The sequence below is a fragment of the Mustelus asterias genome, chromosome 5 (genome assembly GCF_964213995.1).
Source record: "Mustelus asterias chromosome 5, sMusAst1.hap1.1, whole genome shotgun sequence".
In the NCBI taxonomy this organism is placed as follows: Eukaryota; Metazoa; Chordata; class Chondrichthyes; order Carcharhiniformes; family Triakidae; genus Mustelus; species Mustelus asterias.
The window spans coordinates 76587154-76611303 of NC_135805.1; the positions used below are offsets into that span (position 1 = coordinate 76587154).

At 42.5% G+C, this 24150-nt stretch overlaps 1 protein-coding gene across 6 annotated transcripts in view; it reads left to right on the plus strand.

Annotated features, from left to right (window-relative positions):
- The window catches only part of lama2 (laminin, alpha 2), a 359403-nt gene that overhangs the window by 296338 nt on the left and 38915 nt on the right, over positions 1-24150 (plus strand). For all 6 annotated transcript variants that reach the window (XM_078212838.1, XM_078212839.1, XM_078212841.1 and 3 more), the window contains 8 exons: positions 2915-3075; positions 4397-4535; positions 6280-6382; positions 8410-8526; positions 8897-9079; positions 12219-12373; positions 12469-12612; positions 21509-21642. In XM_078212838.1, the coding sequence (XP_078068964.1) occupies positions 2915-3075; positions 4397-4535; positions 6280-6382; positions 8410-8526; positions 8897-9079; positions 12219-12373; positions 12469-12612; positions 21509-21642 (1136 nt within the window). The remainder of the gene's footprint in view (positions 1-2914; positions 3076-4396; positions 4536-6279; positions 6383-8409; positions 8527-8896; positions 9080-12218; positions 12374-12468; positions 12613-21508; positions 21643-24150) is intronic.

A 24150-nucleotide genomic window follows, 5' to 3' on the forward strand; every position in this document is an offset into this window, starting at 1 on the left:
TCCTTAACACCTCCTAGCTCTCTGAACCTTCTGTACGCCTCTCTTTTCTTATTTACCAGGTTCATCACAACCTTCGTGCACCACGGTTCCCGTACCCTACCAACACCCCCCTGTCTCATCGGAACGTTGTCATGCAGAGCTCCAGACAAACATTCCTTGAAAATCCTCCACTTTCCTTCGGTACTTTTCCCCAAGAATGCCTCCTTCCAATTTACCCGTCTAATTTCCTCCCTGATGACACTGTATTTCCCTTTACTCCAGAGAAACACTTTCCTAGCCTGCCTGACCCTATCTCTTTCCAATGCTATCGTGAAGGAGATAGAATTATGATCGCTATCCCCAAGATGCTCACCCACCGAGAGATCCTCCACCTGTCCAGGTTCATTAGCCAGCACCAGATCAAGAACAGCCTCTCCTCTAGTAGGCTTATCCACATACTGTGTCAGGAAACTCTCCTGGACACACCTAACAAACTCCTCTCCATCCAAACCCCTAGCCCTAGGGATATTCCAATCTATGTTTGGGAAATTAAAATCTCCCATCACGACAACTCTGTTATTCCTACATCTCTCCAGGATCTGTTTCCCCATCTGCTCCTCAACATCTCTGTTACTATTGGGCGGCCTATAGAAAACACCCAGCAAAGTTACCGACCCCTTCCTGTTCCTAACCTCCACCCACAGAGATTCCGTAGTCAGTCCCTCCACGGCGTCCACCTTCTCTACAGCCGTGACACTATCCCTGATCAACAGTGCCACTCCCCCCCCTCTCTTGCCTCCCTCCCTGTCCTTCCTGAAACATCTAAAACCCGGCACCTGAAGCACCCAGTCCTGTCCCTGAGACATCCAAGTCTCCGTAATGGCCACCACATCACAATTCGAAGCAGCAATCCACGCTCCAAGCTCATCCACTTTATTCACTACACTCCTGGCATTAAAATAGACACATCTCAGACCTTCAGCCTGAGCACTTCCCTTCTCCCTCACTCGTCTAACCTCCCTCTTACCCTGTCTACATTCCTTATCTATTTGCGAGCTAACCTCCTCGCTCTCAGTCCCCTCATTTCGATTCCCTCCCCCCAACCTTTCTAGTTTAAAGTCTCACCAGTAGCCGTAGCCAACCTTCCCGCCAGGACTTTCCCGCCAGGACTTTCAGTATGATAGAGGATAATTTTACCCATGACAATTATGATTCAAAATCCTGGATTGATATGTACCAGCTTGTCTGTATCATTCTTCACTCATGTCACGTCATGGGGAACACTACGCAAAATACCTGCTTCAAGTTCCCTCTAATTTGCAATTCTAAACCATGAGCACAGTACAGACTGGTTTATAAATCTTCAGTAGAATACAGTGCCCCTTTGCTGAGATCTATTTTGTGGTAAATGTGTGAAGGTATTTATATTTCCAAGTGAAAACAATGAGAGTATGGTCATACCACGTATGAAGTGATTTATACTCCGATCCAGAGATACAGAAAATTTACTCTTCTGAAGCAGCTTTCAGAAAGCTGACAGTACAGACGTTGTATATCAGTAAAATATGCATATGCCTTCTGTAGGCCTCATTTTATACTTTCATGAGATGTGTGTGTTCCTGGCAAGGCCTGCACTCAATGCCCAGAAGGTAGGGGTGATCTGCCTTCTTGAGAACTGAATGGCTTGCTGGGTCATTTCTGAGGGAAAATTAGAGCTAATCACATTTTTGTTGATCTGGAGTCACATGGAGGGTAGATTGCGTAAGAATGGTGGATTTCTTTCTCTAAAAGCCACTCATGAACCGGATAGAGTTTTACAACAATCTGACCATTGTACAGTCATCGTTACTGATATTAATTTATTATTTCAAATTGATTTAATTAACTTTTAACTCATTTTGCTGAATGGTTCCTCCTGGTCTCTGGAGTAACATAAGAGGCAATTTTCAGCCTGTGTTCACCGTCAGAGAGAACTGACCCCTGGAGGGATCGCGTACCGTGATTTTCCCCACCCCTTGCTAGTGACATACCGAGGTTCGCACCCACAAAGGGCGAGAACTTCATTTAAATGCAGTTTAATATAATTAACAGCCCCACCTCCACCATATTTCCCCCACGCTGTAGTTTCTAACCTTGTTGACATGCAGGGATCCCCCCCCCGCAGGAGCACAAAGGTGAGTATAGTCCCCAAGGGAAAGGGATATGCCATTGCCCTGGCAATGCCTCCTTGCACTGCCCCTGGCACAGGTTGGCACTGCCAGGTACTGCCAACCTAGCCGTGCCCATCTGTGCTGGGGCAGTGCCAAGGCTGACCTTAGTGGGGGCTTCATGGCGGGGGGCATGTGTGTGCAGTGAGGTGGATGCCAGTGATGACTGTTCAGGAGGGGTATAAGGGGGAGAGAGAGGATGAAGCTGGTGTTGATCATGGCAGGAGTAGGAGAGGCCAGATTTGATTGTTGGTAGGGAAGGGGGCAGAGAGGGTCTCTGTGGTGGCGGGTGGTGGGAGGTTATTTCTTAGTCTGATTACGACACCCTTTTAAAATGGCGTCTGATCGAAGTGCAGCCAGCGTTACCGGCGTGTTTAGACCCCGCCTCCCAAAATCATGACATGAACCACACTCCAGTTTTTTTTTTGACAAAGTGCCAATAAGATCTGGAGAGAAAATCTGTCTGTTTCTCTGGAGTGAAAATGCCAGTTTTCAGTCAGATCCTGACACTTGCCCATTTTTTGGTAAGATTCCCCCATTATCACTTTGCTAGCGGTCTGGTGTAGCCTCAAGTATTTAACTCATGTTGTCGTTGTCAATGTACATGCTCACTCAACTTTCATGGTGAAATATATCTGAATGTTTCCTGAATGTGGAAAAACAATGGGTAAAAGTGACAATTCATCATCTATTGTTTAATTTAAGCATATTTCTCTATTCATTTACAGGAACTAGAAGAGCAGGAACATCTGGAACCATTAACAACAGAGCTAAAAAACAAAATTGATGCACTTGCAGCTGGCATTCACAATGAGAAACTTCCAGACCTGGTCCTTCGTGCAGAGTATCATGCTGCAGTACTGAACGATTCATCTGGAATCCTGGATGGGTAAGTTATCAAGGACATTTATCTGGCACCTTTCAGATGGGTAAACATGTAAAGGTGCTTCAGAGAAATGGGGCTGGATTTTCAAAGTGGGGTTGGGAATCCAATATCCAAATGAATTCTGGGTCCCAACCACGTGCCTCAACTGTGCCACTGTTTTTAAAAGTAAATGCGCATAAATGGACAAGAGATGAGCTCAATGTCCAATTATTGGCGCTGAATGCCTCCAAGAGGCAAGAGCTGCTTGTTTGGCACCAGTAGCAAGGGCAGGTGGCAACTAATTTGTGGTTTGTTGCTGCCTTGCTGACAGCTTATCAGAAGGCTGGAAGCTGGAGCATGGAGGAAAGTGGCCATGCAAGCATTGAACAGTTATGGCACTGGACCCAGTGCTAATTGGCTCATCAAAGTTCAGTTTTCTACAAAGTCGAATGAACTTTTCGATTTCCCTACAATGCACCCGACAGATGTGAAATTCTGGAGGCATTGTGATCCTGAGGTGAATTCTTTATAAAAGCCAAAAAGATTTGGTATCTTACCTTAGGGTTGCCTCTGCCAGAGAGGTGCTTATAGGCAGCTGTCAAGGAATGGCACAGGTAGTGGCTTCGAATAAGTATCACTGTAAACCCCACAACCCCCAATCACTTCCCTTCCGGGCCAGCCCTGATGTCCCCTCCCCCACCCAGCAAGTCCTGATCTCCCCGACCCCCACCCGGCCAGCTCTGATCTCCCGATTTATCTCCTCGCACCCCCCCCCCCCCCCCCCCAAACCCAGTTGGCCAGCCCCTTACTCTCCCAGTGATCCCAAAAGCAGAGTGGCAGCAGGTCTCCTCAACCCCTCACCGATGGCTCGAGCAGCACAGCGGACTGGGAGAATCGCCCCCAAGGTTCCTCATTGGTGGGTTAAAAGCGGGGGACTTATCTCTATAGGTGCAGCAGTGAAAAAAAGGAGAAAATGCTAGTTATCTTTTCTATTAGAGACCTTTCACCTGAACTGAAGTTCTAATCAAGTGTCTTTGCCCAAAATGTCGTCCTTGATTTTCCTATTTTCAGAAAGATCTTTAAGCATTTTCTGCACTTGACATACCATAGAGCTACAGTGCTTCTGGGAGCACACCAGTTGCCTCATCATTTTCATTGTAGAATGATGCGGTCTTGCCTCGCAGAGAAAAAGAAGCAAACCAAATCGGACACAGTTATTTCATTAGAGGGAACACCTCCCTTAAAAGAAAATGTTGAGTATTTTCTTAAGAAATGAGCAAGTATCAAAATGTTCAACGTTACAATTGTTTTTGGTTACTGTTGTTTATCTTTTCCTACAAAACAGCATCCTTGCTGAAGCCAAGAATTTGTCCTTTAATGCAACTGCAGCCTTCAAAGCTTATACCAATATCAAAGATAAAATTGATGAAGCTGAGAAAGTTGCAAGAGCAGCCAAGGATATCGCCAATCAAGCTGTGAAACTGGTAAGGAGAAAGGTGTCTCATGGCTCTAGGAATGAATTCTGATTATTGCTGTATTGTACCAATCAATATGTGCAGCTTTACAATCACTCATTTCTTTCTCACCCAACTGATTCATGAAATTAATTAAATAGAAAGGAAATATGTTAGCCCAGCAGAAATGGATCTCCACGTTCAAAGGTTTACAAAGTTTCAACCATTGAGGCATGGTTCAATCATAATCTAGTTGAATGGTGGAGGGGGCTGAATGGCCTTCTGCTCCATTGTTAAACCATTGGAACAACAGGTAAGACACAGCATCCTTGGGGGAAACAGGGGCTGTAGTTTAGAATGGTACAGGGACCAGGAGCAACTGCTTACAGTCAAAGGGGTGAGAATAAGCATATTCAACCAAAGGGAGATTGGATGGCATGAGAGCAATGCGGAAAAGCTGTTGGGAGAACAGTCAACAGGAAAGTGAGTGGTGGGATCATACAGAACACGGGGAGTCAATTTGGCTCATTGTGCCTGTGTGGGCTCTTTGGAAAATGCACCCATTTCACTGCTCTCGCCCCATAGTCCTCCAGATCACTCCTTTTCAAGTACAGCAGTGGGTAAAGCAATTGAAGCAACAAATCTGCAGTAACTGATATCGATAAATAATGTGTTAAAATGTGTTAAATTCATAGGAATGTACTAACACAGTAGTTAGAAATACACTGAGCTCGTATTCATAAATGAAGTCAAGTACAAGATAGAAGAGATTTTGTTCGATTGACAAATTGAGTGGGCAGAGGACCTGAATTCCCATTCTTATTGGACACTTATTGCTATCATCAGTTTGGATTATATATGATAGTAAGATCGTGATGAATGGTCACAGGTTAATGGTAGAATGTATTGGACAATATTATTAGAGCCCACCATGATTTACAGTCAAATTTGTGAACTGAAGCTTCTGATCTCCACATCTGCTGTCAACATTTCACCTTTGCTCACCCGAATACGGCCATGAATGGAATTGTGCACAAAAGCAAAAGTGTTTTAGCGAGCAGGGAGAGAAGAGCAGCCTGAACAAACAATGAAATAGAGTAGTCCAGAGAGAGAGAAAAACAGAAATTCATAGAGTTCAAACTAGGAGAGGGAAGGATGTAAACAAATTACTGTGGATGCTGGAATCTGAAACAAAAACAGAAAATGCCGGAAAATTGGAGTTCTGACAAAGGGTCATCTAGACTCAAAACATTGGCTCTGTTCTCTTTCCATAGATACTGTCAGACCTGCTGAGATTTTCCAGCATTTTCTGCTTTTGTTTGAGAGGGAAAGAAGGGTTTGGAGAGAAAAAAAAGTGCCGGAAAGATAATCAGATGGACAGATCAGACACAAATCATCAGTGAAGAGTAAAATACACAGGGAAACTTAGAAGTTCAGACACAGTGAGTGAAGAGCAGACACAGGAGTGAGAAGCAAACAGAGATAGACACAGAGAAAATAAAACACAAATAGTGATAGAGGAAAGACAAGAAGAAATTTATTACAGAAAAAGAGCAAAAACAGAACCATAGACAATCAGGAAGAGAGATTGGTTTGGTTTATGCACTGCCTATATTGCTGTTGCTTGTGTGATACACTTAAAGGCATTTTTTTCAGAATTATGCTCTGACAAAACCACCCTGAGACATTGTTAAACAGTGCCTTAATCATAATCATGTAAATATTACACAGTGTAAGTAAAGATACTTTTCATATTTTATGCTTCTTTAACCAGGCATCTGGTCCAGATGGATCTTTGAAGGAAACTGCCAAGGGCTCACTGCAAAGAAGCTTTAGACAGTTAAATGAGGCCAAACGATTGGGAGGAGATGTAAAAGGTAAGCTAAGGGATGGATCTGCACTTGTAAAGTATTATACATAATAAAAGCAATTAAATGTGTAGCTTAATAGTCCTAAACGTTTAGGGCTCAGTTTCTAATCAAAACAACAAAACAAAACTGTTTAAAGCTCCAGTTATGAAAAGGAATATTTATGTTATTTTGTTATCTCTTTTTGCTGGGGTACCCCTGGGTTTAAAACCCGGTTTGTTCAAAGGCCTGGGAAGCCCATTTTGTTATGTAGTGTTTTCCTTCACACACAAGACAACTGGTTAGAATTTAATATTCCAAATAATATTTAACTGCCAACCTGGGAGATAGCACTCGTAGAAGAACTTCTCGATTATGTGCTGGATTTGTTCTGTAAATGGAGAAGATACATTTTTAGTTAGGTGAAAAATGGGTTTGTAGCTGACACCCAATAGACCAGCACTGCAACTACCCCAGGTAATCCCTGGAACTGTCTACATATTGTCTACATTTCTGTTCAGAATTGGCTGTTGCTTAGGGCACAAAGCATTCTCAATTTCCAGTTAGAAAATTGGATGGAGATCTATAATGCAAGTTCTTGCCCTGACTGAGCCTGTTGCAATTTCCCAAACATATTATGGCCTAATGCAGAGTGTACCCTGGCAGTCTGTACATGGACTGATGCAAATTGATATACAATGATGTGATAATGTCATATGTATAGTTTCCCATACTTTTCCAGCCATTTAATTATGTTCCCTTTAACCATCCAGGTAAACTGGATATTCATTGTTTAAAAAGTTGAATACTGAAGTTGCAGCATTGCTGGCTATTGCTGAAGCTTTTTCTGTTTTTTTCTTTTACCACTGATACATTTGAAGAGCCTTTATGGCTAGTGTTTCTAGTTCTACAACCTTTCTATGCTACTCCTTATTCACTGAGCTAGTTTAATACCTAGTTTCGCTGCAGTAACAGATATTAAGTATATAAATATACGCTACACTTCAGAGGAAATAGAGACTTATTCACAGGAGTGGGCCTTGGAGTTAAGAGGAATATTTGAGTAAAAATTACTGATTCAATGATGCCAATTTATTTCATCTACCTGCCTATAATGCAAAACTACTTACACTGTTGGTTGTCAGCCTATGCTTTAAATCAACATCTGACATATTAAGCTTAAATTTGCAGAATGTCTGCAGCATCCTGGTAACATTTAATAGCTGATGTGAAAGGGTGACTACCATTTCTGATACTGAACATTTCACGCGATCAACAACTTCCTGCATCAGTTATAGACAGAAGAATCAAACCAATTAATGAATGAAAACTGGCAAGCCGCTGGAAAACGCACCACGAAGGGACAGGAGGGGGATCCCACCAAACATATTTAGCCTGTAGTTTAATAATTTTCTACACTTTTTTTGTGTGCATATTTATCTTTCAACTAATGAATAAGTTGGCTTCTCTGTCAACATTGCTTCCTGGTGAGTTAGTGCCTATTTTCCTACACTCTCCAAAATGTACTGATGGATTCTGCAGTAAGGGTGCCAGCAGTCACATGTAAGAAATGCCCTGTTCAAGTGACCACACTTAATTTGAGAACCTAGAGTCTACACATTGGCTGTTGGTAGGCTGACTATGGTGGAGTTCACTCAGCTCAATTCTACCCTATCCCAACCGCATCCTCAGTCAATGCCCAGAGGTGAACAACTTGCAGCCTGAGTTAGTGAATGGTGATTAGAAGTGGGAACACTTTGAATTTTCAATTTTTTAGCTGAGTGCCATTGAAGCCAATAGGAGTACCTCCATTATCAATCGCAGGTGAGATCATTAAACTACGTGTGAATTGCGCATGAAATTGTGACTGCTCTGATTCAGATGCCACATGGTACAATGCCCCCTAAACCAAAGCTTGAACAATTCAAAAGTATCAAAGAAACAGGAGTATTCAAACAGACGGATAGAAATTAACAAACAAATAATTTACTCATTTCAAGAAATCTATGTCATCACATAGATCAAATCTGCTGATTTTTTTGGTTGTTGTCTTTCAGAAAAAGGAGATAACTTGAATAGCTTACAAAATAGGCTAAATGATGGTGCTACAAAAAACAAAAACTTGTTGAAAGCCTTAAATGATACCCTTGCAAAACTCCACGCCATTCCCAAAGGTAGGTCTTTCTGATACGTGGCTCTTTATGCTTCTGCAGTGTTGTTATTTTAGGATAAAATTGGTTAATTTCCATTATCATTGTTTGTAAGTCTCATCTGCTAACAGAAATTATTCCGAGTTTGCCCTTTAATTCTGTGCTACAACCTATTTAATGGACATAAAATGAGTGGGAAAAATACACAGAAAATTTGGCCTGTGTCACCAGTGGATTTCCATTGGCAAAACAAACTCAGAAAATCAGCCCCATTACGTCTCCTTTCCGCTCAATGTTAACTTTCCGTTCAAAGTCAATACTTAGCTATTTTTATACTCTCGTGTAATGTGGATAATTGCAACTAAATTATGTGCATGTTTATTCCATACAATAGATGCAAGCATAAAGATACAGGCAGCGAAGGATAAAGCTAAACAAGCAAATGACACAGCAAATGCAGTGCTGGCAGAAATAAAAGATTTAAATCAGAACCTACTGGGATTGCAGGACAACTGCAGCAAGCTCAAAGATGATGTTGCCAAAGCAAATGCTGCCATTAACACCCCAGCCAAAACAAGTAAGCTCCTGTTCTATTGTTGCTGTATTTTGTGTGATAAAAGATGCATGATTGCACAATTATCATAGTTTTTGTTTTTTCACCCTCTTCTTCACCTTATTGACGTCTTAAAGCAGGTTTCTTAAAATCAAAGTAATTTCCCCTCGTGCTTAATGTGGTTGTTTCTTTTTGAGACGAAATTCCCACTGAGCAAGTTCCAAAATGCAATTCTGTCCTCACATCAGCATTAAGCTGACAGTCTCAATCAAAAAGATAATATGGATGATTTATAGGGAAACTACCTATCCTGTAATAATGAAGTAACAGTTACTCTATCAAGTGTTGGGACAGTCTGTTACAGCAATGTAGCAAGAGCCTTTTACCCAGCAGCTCATTTAAAGTAGGAATGCTAGGATTGGACCACTGGTGAGCAAAGCGGAAAATGTGCAGTTTCCCTCGACTGAAATGTTCCAACTTGATTACTTCAAAACTTTACCAATGTGCTTCAGAAAGGAAAGGTAGTAAGTGGACATATGGAATGTGTAATCATTTTTATACAGGGGCCAGGAATTCTCCTGGTGATGAGACCACCCCATCGCTGAAATTATATTCAGCGTGAAAGATGGTGTAACTCACTTCATAATTACCTGTGACCTTAACAGTGTAAAAATGAGTAATAATGTAAATGGTGCCTGTTTCGAGGAAATTCAGGAATTTGCTAAATGTGCACTTATCATGATATTCAAATTGATGCAGTGATTTATCTATTTTATTTACATATTGGGTGGGATTCTATGACTGTTCATGCCAGCAGAATTCTCCCATCCTGCTGCAGTGAACAGAGATTTGGCTGTCCGTCCTCTCTGGCTGTGATGCCAGGGCGTGAACGGCCGGAGATTTCTGGCCTTAGTCTTCAAACGTATGTTAGTCGCAGCAACTTCCAGATTGAGGAAAGTGTTGATTTTTTTTTACAACAACCTTTAACATTTTGCACCTCATGTACCTCACCAGCAGATGATCAGCCACAGTTTCACCATCTATACGATGTCTTTAAGTTTTAAATTTATTTATTAGTGTCGCAAGTAGGCTTACATTAACACCGCAATTAAGTTACTGTGAAAATCCCCCAATCGCCACATTCTGGCACCTGTTCGGGTACACTGAGGGAGAATTTAGCACGGCCAATGTACCTAACCAGCATGTCTTTCCGACTGTGGGAGGAAACCGGAGGACCCAGAGGAAACCCATGCAGACCCGGGGAGAATGTGCAGACTCCACACCGACAGTGACCCAAGCCAGGAATCGAACCCGGATCCCTAGCGCTATGAGGCAGCAGTGCTAACCACTGTGCCACCCCAAGTTATGCAACATTTCAGTTGTGGTTTTGCACTTAATATTCACAGATCACTTCAGTTTTCTCATGCTGCCCAGTATCAGTCTAGTGTACATCTCACTGGTGAAGATGCAGGCATCACAAGCATTGTTTTAGAATTCATGCTGTCAACAGAGATTGTTGTCTGCCAGCCGATCATATTCAGAGTGTGATTTTCAGTCCAGTAAAAATAATGGATAGCAAAATCTTGTGGCACCTGTACCCAAAATCCTAATCTGTGGATGAGAATCAGCGAATTTATCAAATTATAATCCAATACCAGAATGTCCCATTCCTCCAGACATCTGCTCTGCACAGAAATGTTGGAGTGATTTATTCTTGGTTTAATCAGTTACACTAAGGAGTATATAAACAAGGACACAAAGAAAATCGAACACAAAGCAGAAAGTTCCCCAAAGGAACAAAAGTCACAATTATTTGGCATGTTTCCTATCATTAAATCTCAGTGATATTTTGAAATGACATAGCCAATACAAAATACTCGCGTTAAATATGGGAATGGGTCATATCTTTTCATGTTGCTATATACCTCAAATATCTTAATGGTTAGCAGTGCCATCATCATCCATACAGTGCAGAAGAGGCCATTCGGCCTGATTCGGGTGGCACGGTAGCACAGTGGTTAGCACTGCTGCTTCACAGCTCCAGGGTCCCGGGTTCGATTCCCGGCTCGGGTCACTGTCTGTGTAGAGTTTGCACATTCTCCTCGTGTCTGCGTGGGTTTCCTCCGGGTGCTCCGGTTTCCTCCCACAGTCCAAAGATGTGCGGGTTAGGCTGATTGGCCATGTTAAAAATTGCCCCTTAGAGTCCTGGGATGTGTAGGTTAGAGGGATTAGCGGGTAAATATGTGGGGTGGGATTGTGGTCGGTGCAGACTCGATGGGCCGAATGGCCTCCTTCTGCACTGTAGGGTTTCTATGATTTCTTCAAGTCTGCACCGACTCTCTGACATAGTGGCTGGAACTCTACCACCTCACCCACCTCGAAATCGGCGCGGGCGAGGGCCTGACAACAAAAATCTCCATTGACCTCAGGCGGGAATTTCCGGTCTCGCCCAAGCAAAGCCGTAAAATCCCACCCAGTATCTTACTCGGGCTCTCTTCCCTGCCCTTTCCCTGTAATCCCACACAATTGCCATGGCTAATCCCATTTAAGCGACACATCTTGGGACACGAAGGGGGAATTTAGTATGGCCAATCCACTTAACCTGCACATCTTTGGACTGTGGGAGGAAACCGGGGCACTCGGAGAAAACCCACACAGACATCGGGAGAGTGCGTAAACTCCACACACACAGTCACCCAAGGCAGGAATTGAACCTGGGTCCCTAGTGCTAATAACCACTGTGCCACCGTGCCCTTACCATAGCAACAATATTGTTGTTTGTTGATCAAACAGAATTGGAAAGAACTGATGAGTAGCAGATAGCTGGTATTGAACAGATTTTTCAGATTGTCATTGCTCAACAAATATTGCACCTACCTTTGTACTCCCCTCGGTGGCGGCTAGTTTCAGGATGGGAACTTCTTGTTTGGTTATGTTAATATTAATAGATTTTAGACATTTTCTGTCCGTACTAGTATTCTTCAGCTGCAGATCGGAAGTTGACGAGATCCATGGATAAGTTTGTGCCATAAGCTTCAGTTTGAAACGATGTTTTGGAGTAATGCAGAGTAATCCCTTTGCTTACAAAAGTGGCCTGATAGGTTCTAATTCTGAAAAAAATGGCGGGACAGATATATTTGTACATTTGTATTTCTTTCTTAAGTTGCTGATGCTGATATGAAAGTCAAGGAATTGGAAGAAAAGACAGATAAGTTGCTGAATAAACTAAAACCTATCAAAAATCTTCAGGATACTCTGGGCAAAAATATCTCTCACATCAAAGAGCTTATAAATCAGGCCCGTAAACATGCCAACTCGGTGAGTAACCTGATCAACGAGATAAATATAAATTCAGTAGTTTTGTTAATTTTTCCACTCTCCATTCAGTATCTGATTGTTGCTACTTACTTTAGATCAAAGTATCGGTCTCATCTGGTGGTGATTGTATCCGTACTTACCGTCCTGACATCAAAAAAGGCACCTACAATTCTATTGTTCTCAATGTGAAGACATCAGAGCTTGAGAATCTACTATTTTATCTCGGTAGTGCAAAATATGTGAGTATGCTCCTTCAGAGTGAATTCTGGATTTTTTTAATGTCATTTTGCTTACTGCCTTGAAAGCAATATTTAACATTAAACAAAATGTTAGAGCTTCTAGTCATGATCCTGTGCAGTGTCTGCAGCACAGGTGCCACTGAAGAATGACCTGATTTTGCTTGATAACTCAAGGCCAGCTCAATTGAATTGAATTGATGGCCTAGTGGTATTATTGCTAGACTATTATTCCACAAACTCAGCTAATGTTCTGGGGACCTGGGTTCGAATCCCATCATGGCAGATGATGGAATTTGAATTCAATAAAAAATATCTGGAATTAAGAATCTACTGATGACTATGAAACCATTGTTCATTGTTGGAAAACCCCATCTGATTCACTGATGCCTTTTCGTGAAGGAAATCTGCTGTCCTTACCTGGTCTGGCCTATATGTGACTCCAGAGCCACAGCAATATGGTTGACTCGCAACGGCCCTCTGAAATGGCCCCAGGAGGCCACTCAATTGTTGAAGGCAGCTCACCACCACCTTCCCAAGGGCAACTAGGGATGGGCAATAAATGTTGGCCAGCTAGTGACGCCCATGTCCCACGAATGAATAAAAAAATATATCTGACGTTTTGGCCATGATGTGGTTGGGATTGTAACGGGATCTTGATCGCTTGGGCCAGTGGGCTGATGAATGGCAGATGGAGTTTAATTTAGATAAATGCGAGGTGATGCATTTTGGTCAGCGGGACTTACTCTGTTAATGGTAGGGTGTTGGGGAGTTGTAGAACAAAGAGATCTAAGGATATAGGTTCATAGCTCCTTGAAAATAGAGTCACAGGTGGACAGGGTGCTGAAAAAGGTGTTCTGCATGCTTGGTTTCATTGGTTAGAGCATTGAATACAGGAGTTGGGATATCTTGTTAAAATTGTACAGGACATTGGTAAGGCCATACTTGGAACACTGTGTACAGTTCTGGTCTCCCTATTATAGAAAGGATATTATTAAATTGGAAAGAGTGCAGAAAAGATTTACTAGGATGCTATCAAGACTTGATTGTTTGAGTTATAAGGAGAGGCTGGATAAACTGGGACTTTTTTCTGTCGTAGAAGGTTCAGGGGTGATCTTATAGAGGTCTGTAAAATAATGAGGGGCATAGATAAGGTAGATAGTCAACATCTTTTCCCAAAGGCAAGGGAGTCTAAAACTAGAGAGCATAGGTTTAAGGTGAGAGGGGAGAGATATAAAAGATTCCAGAGGGGAAGTTTTTTCACACATAGGGTGGTGAGTCTGAAACAAGCTGCCAGTGGTAGTCATAGAGGTGGGTACAATTTTGTCTTTTAAAAAGCATTTAGACAGTTACGTGGGTAAGATTGGTATAGAGAAATATGGGCCAAACACGGGCAATTGGGACTAGCCTAATGGTAAAAACTGGACGGCTTGGACAAGTTGGGCCAAAGGGCCTGTAAATCTCTATGACTCTGACGATGATTCTGAGATTTAGCACTTCTTCCAAATCAGATCTGTATTTACCAGAGTGCTGGCCAGGTGTCCCAGTCACATTGTAGGGTTTATTTTTCTAGGTGTTCATGAGCGTATGCAGGTTGGAAAACCACTTTGTAGGACTCCTCTCCGCATTCCAAAAACATGATCCCACATCTCAGTGTTCGGCATTTCAATTCTTCACTCTGCCTTCACACTGACACCTCTGCCCTTGGCCTGCTGCAGTGTTCCAGTAAAGCTCAACACAAGCTCAAGGAACAGCACCTTTTGATTAGAGACTTGGCAGCCTTCTGGACTCAACATTGAGTTAAATCATTTCATGCCATAAACTCTGTCTCTTTTTGTTTCTTTTGCATATGCTGATTTTAACCTTGTTTTTCATGCCTTAATTTGCAATACTTTCAGACAGGGTTATTCATTATCCTGCCATTCACACCCACTCTGGATATGTCTTCTGTTTCTTTACTATAATAGTTACCACACCCTGTGCCTTTTGTACCATGAATTTGTCAATTATTCTCTCCTCCCCTCTAACTTATCACAGACCTTCCCTTTTGCTCTTTCTTGTCCCCTTGAAGCATATTACATTTCTAGCTTCCTTCAGTTCTGAAGAAACATCCTTGACCTGAAAGAAAGGCTGGGGTTTACTAAGCAATCTGCCGCATGTTTCATGGCAGCGGGATGGAGCCCACCATTGGCTGGTGGCAGGATCTTCTGTTCCTGCCATTAACAACGAGGTTTAGTTTTGAATGCATCCCTTGCCGCAGCGTGAACAGCCGGAAAGTTCCGGCCGATATCTCGGGGCTGCTTTTTATGTGCCCCTACCTGGCATGTTTCCTGCAAGGGGGCACATAAAATAGGATGTGTGCCCACTACTCCACCTTTTCACCCACCCCTGAGCTCACCCCCATAATATGTGGGGGTGGGTGACCGCTGAAATTGGCAGTAGACCTGTCATATTTAAATATGTAATCAAGGGTGAATTATGCTAGTTGCCACTAGATCCCAATAATAAAATGTTTGGCTTGGGCAGTTGGGTGGAAGTGAGCAGTCCGATTTAAAAAAAAAAAAAAATTTCTTCTAAGGGCGGAAAGGAAAGGGGGATTTCTCTGATTCGGGACTGCCCTTTGTGGATCGGGGGCATACCCACCAAAATGGAACCACTCCCTTTCTTCCCATCCAAGCGCAGACTTTAATCCATCTCTTCTCATCCACGTCCAAGACCCCGACATACCTGATTCTGCGGATCATGTGCCTTCTTCCTCCCACTAACCTGCTGTGGGCACTGCTGGGACTGAGATGCTGGCACAGCTGGCAGCTCTGAAGAGCAGGACTTTCTCCCCAGTGAAGGGCGTAAATCCCACTTGGCTTTTGTTTAGTCTCCGACAGGGTATTATGGCTGAGGGACATGGCTCCATGCCAACTTTGCTTCCACAAGGTGGAGGAGAAATGCAATCATTTTCCCAGTGTTCATACTTGGTGCAACCCCCTTGGTTTTAATAAAGATCGAGGTGGCTGTTCAGATCCCTCCTTTGATGGTTGAGTTGCTCTTGGCTGGTGTCTTTTTGCTTTTGGAACCTGTGAAGGTTCCCACTAAAGACTGCTTCACCCACACCTCTGCAGGTGCCAACTGAGCACTGAGGGTTGGTGCAACGAGTGAGAAATGGAAGCAGTTGCAGCAAAGTCCCACTTCCATGACCACTTTCACCATTACCCTGTCAACCTTTTTGCCTTTGGGACTCCGAGATTATAAAAATCCTACAGCACAAGTACTTTTACTGCATAACAATTAGTTAGACAGTTAAGCAGATATATTTATTGTTTCCATTTTGTTTATCTAATGTGAAATTTGTTTCTGCTGCCTAAAGTGGAGGTATATCTGACATACACGGGCATAGCCTGCTTAATATTCATCCTGGCTCAGATATGCTTAATTTAGTGGACTGTTCTCAAGGTTATTAAACTGTCAAATTGAGGTTAGTAGACTACCACTCTGCGGCTTGGAGGTTCTGTATGATTAGCAAACTGTTACAATGTGGTCAGTAAACTGTTACTAAGGTTGGTAGGTTGTCACTGTGAGGTTGGTAGGTTGTCACTGTGAGGTTGGTAGGTTGTCACTGTGAGGTTGGTAGGTTGTCGCTGTGAGGTTGATGGGTTGTCGCTGTGAGGTTGGTGGGTTGTCGCTGTGAGGTTGGTGGGTTGTCACTGTGAGGTTGGTGGGTTGTCGCTGTGAGGTTGGTGGGTTGTCACTGTGACATTGGTCAGTTGTCACTGTGAGGTTGGTAGGTTGTCACTGTGAGGTTGGTCGGTCATCACTGTGAGGTTGGTAGATTGTCGCTGTGAGGTTGGTAGGTTGTCACTGTGAGGTTGGTGGGTTGTCGCTGTGAGGTTGGTGGGTTGTCGCTGTGAGGTTGGTGGGTTGTCACTGTGAGGTTGGTGGGTTGTCACTGTGAGGTTGGTGGGTTGTCACTGTGACATTGGTCAGTTGTCACTGTGAGGTTGGTAGGTTGTCACTGTGAGGTTGGTAGGTTGTCACTGTGAGGTTGGTCGGTCATCACTGTGAGGTTGGTAGATTGTCGCTGTGAGGTTGGTAGGTTGTCACTGTGAGGTTGGTGGGTTGTCACTGTGAGGTTGGTGGGTTGTCACTGTGACATTGGTCAGTTGTCACTGTGAGGTTGGTGGGTTGTCACTGTGAGGTTGGTGGGTTGTCACTGTGAGGTTGGTGGGTTGTCGCTGTGACATTGGTCAGTTGTCACTGTGAGGTTGGTGGGTTGTCACTGAGGTTGGTGGGTTGTCGCTGTGAGGTTGGTGGGTTGTCACTGTGAGGTTGGTGGGTTGTCGCTGTGAGGTTGGTGGGTTGTCACTGTGACATTGGTCAGTTGTCACTGTGAGGTTGAAGGGTTGTCGCTGTGAGGTTGGTGGGTTGTCACTGTGAGGTTGGTGGGTTGTCACTGTGAGGTTGGTGGGTTGTCGCTGTGAGGTTGGTGGGTTGTCACTGTGAGGTTGGTGGGTTGTCACTGTGAGGTTGGTGGGTTGTCACTGTGAGGTTGGTAGGTTGTCGCTGTGAGGTTGGTGGGTTGTCGCTGTGAGGTTGGTGGGTTGTCGCTGTGAGGTTGGTGGGTTGTCGCTGTGAGGTTGGTGGGTTGTCGCTGTGAGGTTGGTGGGTTGTCACTGTGAGATTGGTCGGTTGTCACTGTGAGGTTGAAGGGTTGTCGCTGTGAGGTTGGTGGGTTGTCACTGTGAGATTGGTCGGTTGTCACTGTGAGGTTGGTTAACTGCTATTATGTGATTGAAGAGGTTGATGAGTGTTGCTGAGGTTGATAGAATAATGATGAGACTGATTGTATTGATAGACGTATTAGCTTTCACATCACCTCTTGCCCATTCCTAACAGGCAGTGCAGAATATGTCTGCTGAGACCGAATGACATCATTAGCACTGGATCAATGACCCTGGGCAGGAAAGTGGAGCTGAGACAGAAGATGAACAAGATCAGCAATGTTTCTATTGAATAGCAGAGGAGGGTCTAGGGACTGTGTGGTTTACTCGTGTTCCTATGTTTTATTTTCTTATGTAACCTGAACCTCTGAGGTTAAGATGCAGTTTCCGTTTCTTCATGTCCTCTGCCTGACTGGGGTCAGTGACTAAAGTGATACTGTGCTAATGTTGATCAGTGATGTGAGGCTGGGAGTTAAACCTCTAGATACTGCAATCTTCAAGTTTGGCATTAAATTTACTCCAACAGACAGAGCCACTATGCCAAGGGAGCTGCAGACCCATAGTTGAAACACCCTTGGTTAAGCCACAGTTTTGTACAATTTAAGTACAATTTTAGGTGCCCCATTACACAAAAGAGATTAGAATCATTGGGAGTGCACCAAATAGATTCACCAAGGTGGTTCAAAGGTTGGAAACTATTATTATAATTTGCGATGTGATATTTTCACAGCAGAGAAACCGAAGAAATAATTTAACAGAAGTTTTTAAAATTATATGCAGTTATGGAAGGTTGAATAGGAAAGGATTATATCTGGTTCTGAAGTCAGTCATGAGGGGTCCCAATTTTTTTTTAAATCCCATTTTTAGTGGAGAGGAGAGATGTGTTCGGAGACAATTCGACATGCAGAATGTTGTTGGAACATAAAATACTTTGGGATTAGGGAATAATTGAGGTAAAAATTATCTCTTTTAGTGGAAAGCTAGATGAATATTGGAAGCAGAGAGAAAGATATGGTGAGGGGGCAAGGAGTCAACTACACAATTCTGCACAGTTTTAAAATGGTTTAATTTACGACAAATGCATTTTTTGAGAAGCTGAATTGAACATAACTTTAGAAATGATAAAAGCAAATTACTGAGAATGCAGAAATTCTTTCGCTTTAGAAATGAGTTTGTCTCCACCTATTGACTGGGCAATCAAATTACAATGTCTTCAACCAGGACTTTTATCAGTGCCTGGAATGAATGTGCAATCCTTTCTTTGAAAGCCCGCTGCTGTGTTTTAGTGATATTCATATCATTGAGTTTATACTGTATTTGTGTCTGAGGCTAGGTGGGTTGGCCATGCTCAATGCCCCTTAGTGTCAGAGGAATTAGCAGGGTAAATACATGGGGTCGTGGGGGATAGGGCTGGGTGAGATTGTTGTCGGTGCAGGCTCGATGGGCCGAATGGCCTCCTCCTGCACGTAGGGATTCTATGATTCTGTGTGTCAATTGGTGACTTGCGGCTGAAAGGTAAACCTTTGGATATTACAAATATCTTCATGTTCGGCATGAAATTTACTTTAAATTTACTTCAACATGGAAACAAGGAGCCGCTGTGCCGAGTGAGATTAGGATCACCGCTGCGCAGAGCCCTCAGTTGAGAAATCCTGGGTTAGGCCACAGATTTGTACAGTTTAAACCTTTTTAGGTATCCAGTTATTTAGGAGAGATAGGGTCATTGAGAGTACACCACATAGATTTACCATTAGAGGCTCAGGTACATAAGAACATTAAAAAGAAAGAAGCATAAGTAGAACATATAGTCTCTAAACCCTCCTGCACCATTGAATACGATCATTTTCCTGCTTTGGCCATTGGTCCAGTGATATGTTGTCAAAGAGACATTACCCGGTCTCAGCAGACACATTCTGTTCAGCTTGTTAGGAATGGACAAGAGAAGCGAAAGCTATTACATCTGTCAACACCATCAGTCCATCGCCATTCTATCATCCACACAATGACAGTCTTACAGTAACAATCTACCAACCTCACTACCATCTACATGATAACAGTTTGCTGGTCACATAGCATCAGCAGTTACATTGGACCAATTACAATAAATACTGTGATTTCAAGAGCAGGACAGAGGCTGGAAATCCTACAGCAAATAACTCCCCCCCCCCCCCCCCCCCCCCAATTCCTCGTAGCCTGTCCACCATCCACACAAGCCAAAAATGTGACGGAATACTCTCCGTTTGCCTCGATGAGTGACGCTCAACACTATCAAGGATAGGCAACATACGTGATTGACACCCTATTCACCACATTAAACAGCTACTCCTTCCACCATAGGCACTCTGTGACTGCAAATGTGTACCATCTACCAGATTCATTGCAACAACTCATCAAGGCTTCTTCACAGCACCTTCCAAACCTGTGACCTCTAATACCTAGAAGAACATGGATAGCAGGAGCACAGGAAAGTCACAACCTGCAATTTTCCCTTCAAGTCGCACACCATCCTGACTTGGAAATGAAAAGTTGTTTCTACACTGTCACTTTGTCAAAACCCTGGCATTACCTCCACAGCACGTGGACTGTGATGGTTCAAGAAGTTGGTTCACCACCACATTCTCAAGGACAATTGGCAACAAATACTAGCCTGTAATGCCCACATTCTATGAACAAACAAAAATGAAGAACTCTACATTTACAAATCATTATTCTATTAAATTAACAAACAGAAATTACAGACCATTGACCCAATTTCTTACCTATACCTAAGTTGTAATCTAAATCCCCACAGTTTTGAAATGAATTAGTGGTCTTTCATGGAGAACTGTCAAGACGGCCCAAGAAAAACCAGGTATAACATTTCATAATGGCTTGCTACAGTGCATCTGGGATATCATCTGAAACAATGCACTTTATGCTTTCAGAGAATTTAACTGTTGGAAAGTTTTTGTCTTTTAGATTTTGTTAGAGAATATTACAAAAATAATAAGAGCTGTGAAATTTAAAAGGTTCTCCTAATTTTAGTTTCAAGTATTTAAAGCAAATTTGTAGACTGTTAGCTGTATGGAATTTTGTACTGTAGGCTAATTCAGCCATCATGCACTACCACTGGAGTACGAGTCGGGATCAAAACCATAGCATGCACCACTAATTTGCAAAGCCAATTGTTCTGTTTGAGCACAGTTCATTGCTGGAAGAATGAAGAAAGCATTCATATATATATTTCCACATGCTCAGGGTATCCTCAAATGCTTCACAGCAAACAAAATACTTATGGAGTATAGTTACTGTGGCAATATGTAAAAATGCGGCAACCAATTGAGGCATAGCAAGGTCCCACAAATAGCAATGATTGTCAATTTGCATTTTGTGATTTTGCCTGAAGGACAAATGTTGGTCAGGATATCAGAAGAACCTCTCTAATCTTCTTCAAATACGGCCATTGAATCATTTAAGTCCATCAGAGAGCACAGATTGGTCTCAGTTTTACATCTTGTGAAAGAGGGCATTAATGACATTGCCACAATCCTTTGTCATGGCACTAATGTGCCAGTATGGACTGTATGCTCACGTCTTCCAAGTGGAGCTTCACCCTGAAATCTTCTCACTCAGAATCAAGTATTACCATTCGGTCAACCATGTGTGAATACATGTACTTTAAAGCTTAGCAGATAAGTCAGTACCAAATGGGTTAAAAGAAATGTGGAATATTAATTGAAGAATCAGTTATCTTTTATAAATGCTTAATGTTAGCATGTGTACTAAATGAGATTTCCAAAATGATTGTTATAGAGAATCTGAATGCTTTAACTGATTTGGCTTTCAACCAGCAGCATTGTGGTAGAGGCAGATTCAATTGTGGCTTTCAAAAGATTGGATAATTGGATAATTATCTGAAGAGTAAAAGTCTGCAAGGCTATGCGGGAAAGGCAGGGGAGTGGAATTGGTTGGGTGATTGTTGCAGAGGGCCAGCATGGATGAAGTGGGCTGAATGGCTTCCTCTGTATTGTAACCATTTTATGATTGTATTATAGTGGTTAATATGCATGTTTTAAGAAGCATTTTGCATTGCTATGTCTGAAGATTTTGCATTTAATTACATATATTACCTTCTTTGGAATACAATAAATGGAAGTTTTACTGTGGTTCCTAAATTAGCCTTCAACTTTGGTACTGTTATTCAACAGACTGATTTCTTAGCAATTGAGATGCGAAAAGGCAAAGTCAACTTCCTCTGGGATGTAGGATCTGGTGTTGGACGTGTTGAATATCCGGACTTGGTTATTAATGACCAATACTGGTATAGAATTGAAGCCTCTAGGTAAGTTTCACACTTATGCATATATATCTGTTGACTAAATTTGATGCTGAAATCATTAGAAATGTACTTGCGAATAGATTTTCATTTGTTCACACCTAACTATGGGCATTTCAAGACAGATTTTTACAAAGTTCCACTCCTGATGGGCAATAACTCCCCCTCATCAAGAGTATGCATTAATAACATCCTCCCTTCAATTTATTCATTGCTGGTTTTCATTCACAGACTTTTAAGGTAGTTGGTCAGTGTAGCAAGGTAACTCTCTAACTATAGTACATCAGGGCTTGGTGTTAGGGACAGGAGGGGGATTAATTTAATCAGCATGAAGTTCTCCTCTCACCAAAAGGCTATCCGTAAACAGAAAGGTGTTTTGTCTTGTTTCCCTCTTTATCAGCGGTAGAGTATTTCCCAACCCCTCAAATATTGGGGTGATCCAACTTTCTATTAACAAATTCCAGGTACGATGAACTCAAAGTGTTAATTTATTTGCACACACACAAAGTGCAAAAAGAGAGTTTGTGATGTTCCTCTCACATTGACATAGAAAGGAACGGGATAGAGAAAAGAAAGATTTAGAGTACAGAGGCCACAGAAAGAATACAAATGGTTTCAAATGAATCCCAGAGTCCAGAATCAAAGCCCAATAAGATTTTCGTGCACCGAGGTCAATGAGCTGAAAATTGATGCTGGATAATTCACCTTTGCGATGATATTCACTTCACATGATGAGATAGACATGCAGAGATGAATCATTCTTGTAGGTGATGGTACAGAGTTTCCAGCAGAAGCAGAGTAGATGGGGCCAGGAATTTCACTTGGTCACAGTTCGTTGTCTACGAGGCTGCTGGTTAGATGGCAAACAACAGAATGAGCTATTCAGTTCAGCAAAGCAATATTATTTGTTCCAAAAGCCAGAGGCCCATGTCACATGACTCCCACCTCTCCACTAGGTCTTTGACAAAGGATGTACATCCATCTGATTGATAAACACCACAGTCGTTTGGAATTGAAAGGAAGGTTTCAGGGCATTTATCGTAAAAGTTGCTCCACCTCTTTCTGGCTAGCTTGGGTTATTAATTGCAAGATGGTATTTGTGTAGCTCTCTTTGAAGTTGGGCTGGATAGTTCACAAGTGGTCATTAGTGACTCCTTAGAGAAAACAAGGTCACAGAGTCGTAGATTAATACAGCACGGAAACAGGCCCTATGGCCCAATGGGTCCATGCTGATCATGGTGCCCTCCCAGCTCGCCCCAATTGCTCACATTTGGCCCATATCCCTCTATTACTTTCCCATCCATGTACTTATCCAAATGCTTTTTAAATGTTGCTATTGTACCTGCCTCAACTACTTTCTCTGGCAACTCATTCCATATATGCACCATCCTCTACTTGAAGAAGTTGCCCCTCAGGTCCCTTTTAAATCTTTCCCCTCTCACCTTAAACCTGTGCCCTCTAATTTTCAATTCCCTTCTCTGGAAAAAAGATTGTGTGTTTATCCTCTCTATGCCCCTCATGTTTTTATACACCTCAATAAGCTCACCCCTCATTCTTCTACCTTCCAAGGAATAAAGTACGAGCCTTGGCCAACCTTTCCCTATAACCCAGGCCCACTACCTCCGGCAACATCCTCGTAAATCTTCTCTGCACTCTTTCCAGTATTTAACTCTCTTTCCTATAACAGAGTGACCACAACTGTACACAATACTCCAAGTGCGGCCTCACCTAATGATTGATACAACTGTAACATCATGTCCCAACTCCTAAATTCAATGCCCTGACTGATGAAGACCAGTGTGCTAAGTGCCTTCTTCACCACCCTGTTTACCTATGATGCCGCTTTCAACTAACTATGTTCTTATACTCCTAGGTCCCTTTGTTCCTCAAATCTCTCCAGGGCCCTACCATTCACTGTATAAGTCCTACCCTGGTTTGACATTACAAAATGCAGCACCTCACACTTATTTGTATTGAAATCCATTTGACAATCCCTGGCCCACTTCCCAATCCCTGGCCCACTTCCCAATCCCTGGCCCACTTCCCAATCCCTGGCCCACTTCCCTAATCGTTCAAGATCCTCCTATAACTTTTGATAACCTTCTTGGCTGTGGATTTTTTGTTCGGGTATCACAGACACACTTAGGTTCACACATGTTAAAGGTCTTTGTTCAGTTTTAAATTTTTAGAAGGAGCAACGAGCGTATCTATATCTATGTATTATATGTGAGGCCTTAGTTCTTTGCATTAGGTACAAATCATCCACATTTACTTTGCCGTGCAATTTTGATGAAAAATAAAACTTTAAACAGGTAGAACCCATGGGTACATGTGAACCAATCAGTTAATAAAAAAAACAGTAAATTCACTCCCTTGTTTGGAAAATTATGGCTCCAATTTTCATCCCTATATTTGAGTGGAAATGCACTGGAAATCATGAAGCAGAATTGATCGCACTGTTCCTGCTGTGTTTCCACCCACCATCATTTTAGCTTGAGCCTAGAAATAGAAACA